The following is a 13,563-nucleotide window of genomic DNA, read 5'->3' as shown; positions in this document are numbered from 1 at the left end:
CTTCCCCACGCTGACTAAAGAAACTTTGCCTTGAGGATTAAAAAAAATAAATAAAAAAGTCACAGTAACTTAGCTGCTATGTAGATGTGTATATGATTTAAATTAAAACATTAAACATTTAAACATTAACTTCTTTCACACTTCTGTGAAAAGAAAAAAAAAAGGCAGCAGCATGTACTCTTTGAGAGAATTCTTTTATCGGAGATTTTTGATACACAGTACTTTTCCTTTAGTGTTTTTTTAACATATTTGTTGCAAAGTGTGAACACAAAGGGACAAGCTGAAATAGGTATCTGGCAGGCTCTTCCCAGCGCGTGCTGCCGAAAGCCACAAGTACTACTGCAGTTGAGAAAAACCTGTTATTTTGCTGCAGGAAGGCGAGGGACTCCTCCAGCACTCCCTGCCCTGCCAGGGGCAGCTCTGTAAAATACTCCTGCAACAAAATAACCTTAAAAAAGAGAGGCAGGCTGAAGTCCGTGGAAGTTCACAATGGGATATGTCCTATTTAAAATGTAGAGAGCTACTAAATATGACAACCATCTGATGTATGAAAATTATTCACAACCAAAAACAGACAGTCTGGAAATAGCTGGGATGACTTCATTTAGACAGAATTACCCAAATCTGTTTCTAATATACACAGTACACATAATAAATTTTTACAATATGACAAGGAAAACAAACTTAATAAAAGTTCCTGATCTTTTGTTACACAAGCAAGCTATAGCCATGCTATGTTTATAATATTTTGCCCATGATATCACAGCTCAGTAACAAAAGCTAAGCAACACAAAAAACAGTTCCTAGGTATGACTTCACCTCGCCGTGCCACCGCTGCGCCCATCGCCCCGACGTACCACCTTCCCCAACCCACAGACAGGTCGTTTTTGACTAATAGTTTCCTTTCCTCCTTCTCCCAGGCTCCCTCTGCCTTGAGAAGCTGCGGATCTGTGTGAGGAGGGTTTGTTTTTTTTCCAGCTACACCAGGACTCATCTGAACGGTAAGAGATTTTTAGCCTGTTTCCTTCACTCCTGGTTATTTGACAAGTGCTTGAAAACCCTGTTATAAACAATCTCTGTAGGAAAACAGATGATGTCTTACGATCACAGAAGGTAATTTTTTCAAGAACCCAACTTTTTGAGCATTTCCCAGATGCACCGCGTCAATCTTCCTGCGTTTGACTATCTCAGCTGGTTTTCCAGCCCGGGCATTGCGCCAGGCGGGCCGGACTGCCCCTCATTGTCACTTCTGTTCGATGGCACTTGCACCCACTGCTGTTATTCCAGGCTTCAGGAAATTTTCTAACCACTGGACAGGCTCCAGCACTGCGCACTAATAAGTTGCAGATTGCAGCACTTCAAGTGTGTATGTGTGTGTGTGTGTGCACAAGTGTGTCAGATCGGGGCCACGGTTTGTAGGAGGGGGGGGGGGAAAAACAGTAGTTCAAAAATGCTGCCTACTCAAATTGACAGAAAAGTGACCCCTGCACTTCATCAGAAATTCCTGCACTGACAAAATAAAGGAGTTTGCTTTTATCACACACAGTAAGACTCATATGGAAAAATGGAAACACTACATCACTCGACCTTAGGTTGCCCCCTTTTCAACCGCAGATGAATATTATGTATAAAAATTGTAAATCAATTTGAGATGTATTAAAGGAGATTCTCTTTTTCTGTATTAAAGGTAATACCTTTTAATCTCGAGATTTATTTTGTAATGTCAAGTAAATGAGAAAGACTTAATTTCCGTAACTGAATTTTGTTACTCTTAAGTCTCTTTAGCATCTCTGCATGGTGTTCACAAAATTTCCTACCCTTTGCTTTGCATCAGGAAATAATGAGCAAGCAGCACTTACCCAACACTGAGTCACAAATATTTGCCTAAATTAACAGAGCATTAAAAGCCATTTTAAACAACTTAAGGAAATTGTGCTACCCTTTGAACTGTGATTCACTACTAGGAGAATTTAGGAAACTTTTCCTCTTCTAAAGGTAAAAATCAGCTGCCACAGCCTCCTTGTAATACCATTAGGTCCTAGAGCAGATTTTCCTCTTACAGATCCTCACACAATAGATTTCTTTGGTTAATGAAACTACTTCTGAAATTTTCCTAGACTCGGTGTTGGGTACTTTGAAATTTCAATCTTTTCACATCCTTGAACTCTCATCAACATTTTTTTCCAGACTGTGTCAATAAAATTGATTACTTGCAGTTCTGAACTCTGTTCTGCACATGGAAATAAAACAATTTGTTTTAAAGTATTTTCTGAAGAAAGCAGAACTTGGCAATCATATCTCCAAGATCAAAAAATAAAAAAGAAGAAAGAGGGACAAACCAACCAAGGCAAACCTTGCCCACAAAAAGCAAAACAAAAAGAAACCTCTCCAGCAAAGAAAAGAGAAGCACCATCCTGATTTCCTGATTTTATCACGGCAGCGACGCTGAGCTCAGTCCCTGACATGCACATCATCAACCTCACCGTTGCTCTCCTGATTGATATATCTCCCTGTCGGATGTGAACGATCTTTTCGGATCATTAATATGTTCATTAATTTGTTATCAATTCCAGCTCGCTGTACTTACACCGCCCGGTACCGCGAGAGCGCCTCGGCAGCGCCGGTGCAATCACACACGGACAGACCCCTGGCTGCCCGGTTGTTGAGATGCCTCATGCCTACAACCGATCTGTTGCTTTTACAAGTTTAATCTTGGTATTAAGGAGCTGATTGTGGAACCATGTCGCTATAACATCTTCAACCCAGCTGTACATCATATAAACCACTATAGGAGGGGGCAGTCTCCCATCATTCCTGGCAGCAGCACATACCTTTAACTCCCTAATCTGTAATACTACAAAATACCGCTCTCATTTCTTCCCAAGCACAAGTGGACTACCAGCAAGGGTCCAACAGTGTTATTCCTAATTACCTTTTTTTCACTCTTGATCCTGTGGCGCTCATAATTAGTTACCTGGGGCTGCAATCCAATTTGAAGTGATGACAAGAAAGTGATCCATGAAAAAGTAATAAGTTAAATCCAATTTCAGCCTTCCTCTAATTAAATGCACATGGAACTAATGACTCAAACCCTACCATTTCAGTGATAATGGTAATTAGCGAGGTGGGAGTCACTCTCTTTTTTCAACACTGTAGGTGTAAACCACAAGGTAAAATGGCAGGAGCACTCTTAATTACATGTGTCATTTTGTCAGCAATTTACACATTTCTGACCAGTCAGGAAGGTTTCATTTGTTTTCCCCTTCCCTGAGGTGGGTAAGGCACATTCAGGCTCGGGCACTGCCAGCCCCACGGCCCCGCTCCCAACCTGGTCAGAAATCACTGTTTTTACAACACTGTTCTCTAAATGCTTAATGTCAAAGCAGAAAACCTGTGAGAAAATGATAGTCAGGGGTGCTCCCACAAGACCCAGGGCTGGAAATGAGGGATCCTGGCTTCCACTTTACCCCTCTGGACTGAGTTCTTTTCAATATGCAGATACCAAACCCCCAAATACCCCAGCAGAGCAGTGCACCTCAATGCCACCGAGGGTCTGCAGCTCTCTGACCTCGGGCGAGCTGCTTAATATCTCTCTGTTGGGGTTTACATGGCTATAAAATGAGAATAATCATGTTTGCTGACAGTACCTCACACTGCCAGCTCTGCCAGCATATTGGTATTTTCCTAGAAGCTTCATTTTTTTTGGAATCATGACATTACAGAACAATCACAGACCTTCTTTCAAGAAAAACTGTATTTGTCACCTTTCTGCTCAGTCTAAAAAGCAGAAAAACTGAATATTAAAGGCTCTAAAAATATATAAAAGGGCAGCAAAAAAAGGCCCACAGGTTTCACTGAAAAAAACCCCTTAGTATCAAAATTTTCAAGCTGATCTTGTAATTTTGAGGACCTGACTCAGATTTTGTTCTTTTCGTGGGGTGGATGATGTTTGCACTTCACAGGCACGTTCCAAGAACTGACTAATACCTATAATTGGGCTTAGGGGTGAAAAATAAAAGAACCTAGGGGGTCCTTTTGTAGGAACCAGAAAAACTCAACTTTATTTCCAAAGTCAAAAATAAACAATGAAAGATTGAAATTAAATTTTCATAGGCAAACTTTGAACCCAGCAGAAGTGAAACCTCGACCCAAGTAGAGTCGGTGGAAAAATTCCCATTGGTTGACTGAGGCAAAATTCAGATCAACTCTCGTATTTAAGATTGAAACAGAGAGAGATACTCACACAAATAGAATAAATACACCTGCAAATTTATTTTCCCTGCCAAATTTTCTGCTGAGACAATTTCTCTACTAGTCATTAAATTCACCACTAGGTAAAAAAGGTACTCTGGGTGTAAAACATGAGACAGAATAACCTAAGACTTGTGTGCTCCAAGCAAAACAGAACATACCCTGCCCTTCACCTTTTGGTGTTTATTACATTGTCAAGCTGATGATTTCTAATTTCATAAAAAACAATAATAATTGCCCACAACATCAAACTACAGTGATTTTTTCCTCTTACCCTCTTCTATTTCTCAAGATACTGGAAAGAAATATTAAGATAATACAGCATGCAAATTAAGTTCTACAAAAGCCCAGCCAAAAGGCTGCTGTAAAAAGCAGCGGTATGCAAAGGCAAGGACAGTTGTCTCCTCTCAGCCTCCCCCAGTCTCACCCTGAGAATTTAAACGAAACTCAAATTCTTTTCTTGGCCATGACTTAAAGGGAAGATTTATTTTTTTGTTTTGTCAACCGAAAACAAAAGTTTCCATCCCAGTAATTTCATTATTTCTTCTCACCAAACACACATAGATTAACAATCAGACAACAACTCTCATTTAATCACATAAAAAAAGTCAAGTGATGGGTTTCAATTGTGAGATATTGACTTGGATGTCCCAAATCTGTTTTCAGTCCAGTATCCAACTTTCAGCTCGATGCAACACACAACATTTACGTCTTTAAAAAAAATTGTATTTTTAGTATTGCCAAAACACACATGCACTTTTACTTTCTTGGGAGAAAAATGTGTCTCTTGATTTGTTTCCAATCTGTGTGTTCTTGCCAGCAACTAAAATGCTTGAAGAACCAAAATGAATAATCGTTAAGAGCATCGGCAATTAAAGCTGCAAATTTTAATCAATACATCTATTAATACAAAGATATATTTATCTTGGCCAGGAAAAATGTGCACATTTTCAAAATCCTAAGCATACCTGGTCTGTTAAATTATTTGTTTCACAGACTCAAGAAAATCCAATGTCTATGGCAAATATATTATCAAACAGACTTTAGTCTTTTTTTCACTTCCAGTAATTTTTGTGGGACTGATATTTTTTATGTTCTTTCCCCAACTGCTGGTTACTAAATCCATTTCTTAACTTTCAATTTTCTTTTGTTTGTGTCATCAGGCTGTGAAACCGGCGGTCACTGCCAAATCTAAACCACGGCAGTGCGAGATAGGCTCAAAATGTGAGTCATCCTGTATTTGGAGATTTGGGTTTCTTTCAGCTATCAGCAGAGCACATCTCCACTCCTGCATCCAAGTTCTTATACACTAAATATCTCACAATTTGCTAAAAGCAGATCTTCAGGTAGAGTTACCAAGGTCAAGGCCAACATGATTGAAGAACCCACTGTCACGTAAATGCTACTGAAGGCACCGTGTCCCAGTGTGGCCACGGGATGCTGGGCTATATTTAAGTACCGTGGTTATTTGACCAATGAATAAAGAAGGAATAGAGGACATCATCCACAAGGCAGTAACAGATTAGCTACACAGTGTCTACTAGTTTAATTTTCCACATCTGTTTGTGGTGGTGGGGTTCAGGTGCCAGCCTGCCTGCCAGCATCCCAGTGCTGAGCCCGAGACCAAGGGAGCTCTTCTAGCCCCAGGACTGGCTTCCCCTCCTATGGAGCATTTTAGTAGGAGAATCAGTAGCCCAGGAAAACAGCCCCCCTCCCTGTTCCATGCAAACAGCTCCCCAGCACTCGTGCTGGGTGCTGCTCAGCAGTGCCCTCGCCAAGCACAGCAGGAATGAGCGACGCCTATGGTGTTCTTGTTATACATGAAGCCTGTTTGTCACAAAAAAACCCAGGTGACTGCTAACCACTGTGGCTATTGAATGAGACATCTATATTTATAAATGAAACCCAAGGATGACTTGTTCATTATTTAGGCAAACTTCTGAAAAACGGGCTCACTTCCCCCACCCTTGACATTTATTCTATGTACTGTCAGCAATAGGCGTCGTCTCGTCACCGTGGCCCCATCCCAACTCAGGGGGTGTGGGTGCTTGTGTGGGTGCAGTTTTACTCAAAAATTCTACCCCCAGCAGCACCATTTCCTTTCAGCAACAGATTTTCATTACAAGGATGCACTTGGGGGTGTTACATCCAAGAGGACTTCCAGTACATTTCAGACTGCAACAGCACCAGGAGTGAGAAGGGGAAAAAAAAAAAAAAAGACTGGGCAGTCATTTGAATCAGTGAGTGACAGGCTGGGCCAGCTCTCTGTATACATTAATAAATTAGAATTTTAATTGTGTCTCTGACTGCAGGAGCTGCTCCAGTACTTTAATACGTACCAACAATTGGCTATGTTATGGAATCCGCGATGTGGCCTTCACTGTTGACCTCTGCAACACAATTCCCAGTCTGACTACGGAAACTGTTTGGTTTGATCCTTTCAACTTATTTGAATCCTGACAAATAAGCTCACAGCTGAAAGGTCAACACAGTCATATTTCATCCTCTGGAGCTATTCTTAAGACATCTGCACAACAAAGCACTTCTTTTAGTACCTGACACTGGACCTAGCCAGCACAATCTCTCATTAAAAATGTCCCCAGTGGAAGAGTCTATTAAAAGGCATATGGATCAGCTATGGATTTACCAAATAAAATATTTTTGAAAGCATTAATGTAACGCTTTGGATTACGGCTCTCGATGCTGCCAATAAAACGTATATTTGCCCAATGACAAAATGCCTCATACTTTCCAAAAGAATAATAGCCCGGCTGTAAAGCGTGAGGTGTTGTCCAGCAGCTGGAGCACAGAGGTGGGAGCCAGGAACTCATGAATCTTAATCCTACCTCTAAACCCAATTCCCTCTGTGATCCTAAGCGAGTCGCTTAACCCGCTTCCCTCAGTTTCCCAGTCCAGAACTGGGATAATGCTACTTACTTATCAGACTTTCCTTCTGGGGATGTTTTGGAGATTAGTATTTGCAAAATGCTTTGAAGATGAAATCACTACACCAAAGCCTGAAGTTGTCCACACTGGGCCAAGGGCTGCAGTTAATAGCTATTCCTCACTCAGGCAAAACTTCCCTTGAAGTCCCCATCGGCTTTATTTGGGTAAGAACCACAGGATCAGGTCCTCTCACTTTACTGTCAAGGCCTTTAGTGATGTTGGTTTTATCTTCCATATTCTACTACATATTTAAAGAGTCTAGGATCCGTATTTTTGTAGGAAAATAATCTGAAGCACATATAAAAGGCAAGAGAAGCAGCAATGCTGTCAGGGAACTCATGGTGATAGTATATCAAACCAAAAAAAAAAAATAGAAAGAGCAAAACAGACATGAGTTTGACAACGTGCTATGACAACAAGAGGGGAAAAAAAAAAAACCCGGAAAGAATTTGGGGCTACAGAGGCTGAAGCATCAGATATAGAAGAGCGAGATAAGATAAATGTCCCAGCTACAGGGCTTTGTGCAACTGCAGCTGAACTGCTGCATTCAGGAACTGATTATCAAAAATCCAGGGACACGCTGCAATTGCAGAGAGCAGTAATAAAAGCAATAACCAGCTGCAAACCAGAGAAGTGGTCAAGGGTCTGGAAGTGCCAGTTTATGGAATACATAAAGAACTAGATACATATAATTTGCCAAAACTGGCAAGTACATGTTAGTATCTCAGATGTTTGAGGACTGTGAACACGAGGCAAAGCAAGGGACTGACTCAGTATTTATACAAGCAGTATTACTTGGAGCAAGAGGACAGAATTAAAGTGGAAAGTTCCTGAGCGTGTGCTTTGTTATGGAAAACCATCCGAAGGAAAATAACAGTGGTCCCACCACCACTTGGGATTTCTAACACTAGAATAGCATAAAAAAAAAAAAAAGGAAAATGTGATACATGACCTAATAGGTCTTTCTTGTCTTTAACTCCCCGTGATTTATCCCACAAGACTAGCAGAATGTACTCCAAAGCCCCATATGTGTGCATACATCTTCTGTTTGAGAATGCTGTATTGGTTTTAGCTCTCTGAATTCATAACAGCACAAAGCCCTATATAATATTTAGATTTGATTTCTGAAGATGTCCATAAATCAGCAGACAATAAAAGGGGAAAAAACACACCGATGATATGATATCCTAGTATTTCCTAATATCCTTGACACAGCAAATCAACGGTTTGAGTGAACACAGACTACAAATGGAACAGCAATCAAACAGAAATGTTAATGCAAATCTCCTATGCACACTGACACAGTAACAAAAGCTATTCCATTTTGTCATGATCCAACCCTACCAGACGCTAATAAAAGTACACGCTCACGATTTGTAAATATGCCATGGGTGGGATTTTCCCCCTGCCACTTACACCAGCCCCAGCCGCTCTGTGGACACACTGGAAAGCAGCTCCTGAAGGTGCTATTCCAGTGTTCATGAGGAGGACGCATTTATTCATCTTTTCCAGCCCCCAGTCCCTCAGAGAGGCACACAGGCTCCCCTTACCTGAAGGGCTGGCTGTTTGTCATTCCTCTTCGGAGACTTTAATCCACTAACTTGTTGCTGCTGCTGCTGCTGTTGCTGCTGCTGCTGCTGCTGTTGCAGGAGAAGCTGCCGTGCCACCTGGAGAGCCTGTGGGGAAAGAGGTTGGAGCATTGAGTTTACAGCAAACAGGGCATGAGGAGCCACACACACAGCACAGAATCAAGGCAATTCCTGGTCATGGGGTACTGCTCCACTCTTGATGCACCTCCACTGAGGAAAGCAGTGACTTCCACAAAAACAACTCAGCACTTGCATGCAGTGTGGTGACATCCCACCACTGTCTGCTCTCCTGAGCGCCAGAGAACATCAGAGAAGTTTCTGGAAGGTTATGATGGGAGGAAGAGGAGAGGCAGCAGCAAGTGGAGCCATGCTGAGTGTCAGAGGCACTGTGCTGAAGGCTGAGAAAGCTGCAAGGAGCTGGAGTGAATGCAAAGAAAAGCAGGGACAGCATCTCACCCCACCAAAATCCAGGACCTGGACTTCGATGATCACGGTAGGTCCCTTCCCACTCAGGATAGTCTATGATCCTATGAAAATCACTGATGGCTTGTGACAGAGCTGTGGGGACTCAACGGGAGGGGGCAGAGCAGTAAAGGGACAGTGTGACCTTACAGGATGGAGAGACAAAGGACATCACCTCAAAAACATGAGTAGGCATGATGTGTGGGGGATTATTGCAAAATTTCATGCAAAGCAAAGGAAGAGTGCCTGTGGACATCAGAGCCTGCCGCTCTGCAAGGCCTGAATGCTTCCTCAGGTAGAGAAAAGAAAGCAAGAGGAGATAAAACCTGAGGGAAAAGATGAAGAGCAAGTCCCTGCCCTGGCTCCCTCCCTGCTCCCCAGCCAGGGGATGCCAGGATGATCTCTGCAAGACAGACTGTGGCACAGCTGAGGCTCTGTTGGCGAGACCCCAGCCTGCTGCTCCCAGAGGATTCACCAGCACCGGACTCGGGCCTCCTTGGTCTCCTTGGAGACGTTCAGTACATGTGTAGGTGGAAAAGTGGGAAGGCTGAAGACTTCATTAATGTTAAACAAGAAAAATAGTCCCTTTGCAAGATGCCTACATGGAAGGAGGGGAAAAGCCTTCCCCACTCCTACTGTGTATGTTCTCTGAGTGATTTAATTAATACCTATTTAATTAAGGAGTCAGATACGGTTCGGGTTTCACTTGCTTCTTCAAGTTGCAGAGTGTTTAATCTCAGTGCAGAACTGCTGGGAAAGATTTAATACCAAGTACTGCAAACTCAGATCCAAACCCCCTAGTAAAAACTTGTTATTTTATGGCCTAGACCCATCTTTTTACTTTTGAAGAGACACTGGTCATCTCGGCGCGTTGAAGAACTGCCACTGCTGGCCAGGGCAAGCAGGGAGGAGAGACCCTACTGGGCTCTGGCAACAAGCCATCCTGCCAAATTTAATAACAAGTCTGCACCAGATCACAAAAACTCTGTAAGGCAGGGTGCTATTTCCAACAGAGCTTGGTGTGGTGAGGGTAACACCAGATTTTGCATCTCAAGCTGGTCGGAGCTCAGTGCACCCATAACACCTCTAAAACAGTCCGTGTCCCTGTGAGAGGTGCAGGGAGCTGCTGGGCACGGACACACACCAGGGCAGGCCCATATGGATCTGGGCTCACACACACACAACCACCCCACCACGGTGCAGCATCAAGAACCAGAAGACCCTCCAGCCTACCAACAAATACAATGGAACAAAGGAAATCTTTATGAAGAAAGTTCTAAGTATGGTTAAAAAAATGTTATTTTTATTGAACTAGCTTATTTAGCTGTAAAAGCATCTTCAAGGGTGGGCAGAGGCAGCAGAAATAAAACCTACAAGACTTAAGGGGATGGGCAACAAATACTCACCTACTTAACAGGGGTGTTGTATGGCTTATTTAATTAATGAATACTTGTAAAGCACTCTGAGTTGCTCAGACAAGAAGCTCTATACAGTACAAGCGCAACATATTATTATATATTATTAAGACTGGCTCTGCAGAAGAATAATTCCAGGTAAATGTGCAATCAAATGATCATTTTAGTTCCTAGTAATTAGATTCAATAGGCCAAAAAAAACACAGAAGCCTTTCTTTAATCATACACTAAACAATCAGAACATCCCTAACCTTTCAAGCTACAGCCTTTTTGAATAAAACATCATCAACTTATAGATATTATTCCAAAAAGAACCAGTCACCATATGTGTTGTCTCTTTGAAATACAGTTGCTATAGCAGACCCTGCATGCATTTCATGTGATATGATCATATTCTATCCGTTCTGGCAGCTGAGAGGTTGCACAATTAAATTGGCTGCCAGAAATTTTTGAAGATTCCCAGAACAAGTAGCCATGCAAGAAATGCCTGATCTCTACTGGAGCGGGCCACAAAGCTCTGTGCAGCTCATTGGGGTGGCCACTGCCACCATAAACCCTTATCATGCTGACCCCACAGTGATGAGGATTTCTGTCCTCAGGGACAGGCTTGAACTGGCAAAGCTCTGACGGAGCAAAGCCAGAGCTCTGTCCATGCTCCAGGCCCACCTGCACCTGCACACCCACCCTTGTGAGGGTCTCCAGTAGAGGTGACATCTGCAATAACTGTTTCATGTCCGGTTGTCACCTGTCCTGGCACAGACCTGGTGGGATCAGTGATGGTGAGAGGGAGGGACCAGCACAGAGGGTGGAGCAGGGTGGGAAGGAAAGGATTTAAAACAATGAAAGTGGGCTGGAGGGAGCATTGTGGACACAAGGAGTCAGGATGGACAGGAACATCAGAGGGAGAACAAGGCAGGTGCAGGTGAGATGGCAGCACAGTGACATTGCAGAGGATTGCAGACTGAAATGACATTTCCCATCTCTCCTCTCAAGATTTCGCTTTTTCACTTATACATAACTGACAGCAGTAAAAGCTGAGCACCGGATGAGCTCGGGTTTAAGATGTGGAAGGTTGTTTATAGCTCATATCTGGTTCTTACTGAACATCTGCATCAAGTAGCTACTGTGTCCTTGGTGAACCCAGGGATCCCACATCCCTCTTCCTTTCTACGTTTTCCTGCTCAGCCTTTTCTCCCTCCTACCTCAGAGCAAGAACTGCCGCTGCACTTCCAAGAATCATCTAGCACTGCTACATAGGATGTGCAAAAGAAAGATGGCCCGGGAAGCACCATCCCTCTTTCCTCTTATCCGCAAAATATTTCAAGCCCGTTTGGAGTGTCTTCATGGAATTAATTTGGTGATGTTTCAAGCCCCATGGACACCTGCCCTCATTATGCCGGCACATCCCGTATAATCCAAGCCAACAAGCGTCGCACCTCTACCCCCTTCCCTGGTTCCAGGCAGTACCACTCCCGCCCGGACCTCATTGCTGGATGCTGGCGTGGGAGCCCTGCTGAGGCTGCCGGTGCTGCACAGTGCTCAAACGAGGAGAGACAGGGAAATTAATTTGAGTGAAGTCAGTCCCACAACCTTCATCAGCACGGAGATTCGCAAGCAGGCCTGTACATTAATAAAGCTTCCTGTGGGAGTAGATGTTGCCTTTGATTTGCATGTGAATTCAATGCTAGTGAGAAGTGCCAGACTGTCAGACATGGAGACCAAAGCCTCTTATCTTTCCAAAAGCTTCTGTAGCAGTTTCCCCACATTTCCTTAATCATCTGCCTTGTCCTCAACTTACTGAACAGGCAGTAGAGAGTAAAGCTGGACTCGGTTCAACTCCTGCTGCTGCCAAGTCCTGAAACAAGGGTGCCAGGACTGTTTACTGCTAGCCAACAGCTCTGCTAACGTGGCCCTCTCCTCACGAGCAGGTGCTCTGACATCTCCAAGCTCTTTTCACACATTCCTCCCCACTGCCGTAGTTACATCCTAAATCTCCACCACGTGCTTGCATGTGAACAATTGCCAGGGGCCGTGAAAAAAACAGCTCATGTTTGTGCGTCCAGACAACTGCCTGTTCCTTCACGGGACAGGCGAGAGATGCCAAGAGCCCCTGAAACCACTGAGGTGTTTCACACATTTGGGTCCATGACTGCCAGCAGCCACATTATCTGCACTGCCCGAAGAGTCTGCAAGCCTGGACAAAGCTACTTGGGGCACCCAGAGACCCAGACACCAATCCTGGCCTCCTGCACTAATCACAGAGCATTGGCAACAATCCTCCTCTCTGCACCGCAAAAGAAAGACGAAATTTTCCCACTTACTGGAAAAAACAGAAAGGAAAGAATCCCCTAGCAAGTGCATCTTCTGAGTGCCACCATTTTTGGTCACTATAAATGTGGATTCTGAAGGACAACATCAAGAAAAGGCTCACTACCAGCCAAGTCATCCTATACCTAAATGCAAGATCCAGTAAATAAACTGCCAAGATATTTTCTTATCCATTAGGAAATCACCCAGAGATAAGGAAATTTTTCTGGCGTAAAACAGAGACCAGTAAAAAGGCAACTGAAATGCTGTACTTTAAAGACATTGCACAAATTTGGGATGGTATTTGAGAGTCAACACTGGGTGACACCTAACCCAGGAAAAATGTTAACAGCACATTAACTGTGAGATGAATCAAGCCAGTTTCATTCACAGAGCAAGTGGGAAGCCCCACTGAAAATCCCTCTCTCTGTGCTTAGGGAAGTGGCAACTCTTTAGTATTTCCCAACTAGTTAAGCACCAGGAGGGGGGGAAAAAGTACACATTTGAGATGACCAAGACAATTTTATTGCAAGACAGACAGAACGTGACTTGTTTGCCCAGCTGTTGTTTGCCCGGAATACTGGGCAGTGTTA

The 13,563-nt window shown here is 43.4% G+C and overlaps 1 protein-coding gene across 21 annotated transcripts in view; it reads right to left on the bottom strand.

The window, feature by feature from the left end:
- FOXP1 (forkhead box P1) overlaps positions 1-13,563 on the bottom strand; it is a 335,164-nt gene that overhangs the window by 103,356 nt on the left and 218,245 nt on the right. For all 21 annotated transcript variants that reach the window (XM_018068353.2, XM_018068351.3, XM_018068356.3 and 18 more), the window contains one exon: positions 8,748-8,873. In XM_018068353.2, coding sequence (XP_017923842.1) covers positions 8,748-8,873 — 126 coding nt within the window. The remainder of the gene's footprint in view (positions 1-8,747; positions 8,874-13,563) is intronic.

The sequence above is a fragment of the Manacus vitellinus genome, unplaced genomic scaffold (assembly GCF_001715985.3).
Source record: "Manacus vitellinus isolate BGI_N305 unplaced genomic scaffold, ASM171598v3 scaffold_14_pilon, whole genome shotgun sequence".
NCBI classification, from domain to species: Eukaryota; Metazoa; Chordata; class Aves; order Passeriformes; family Pipridae; genus Manacus; species Manacus vitellinus.
This window is presented reverse-complemented; position numbering and strand designations above follow the sequence as displayed.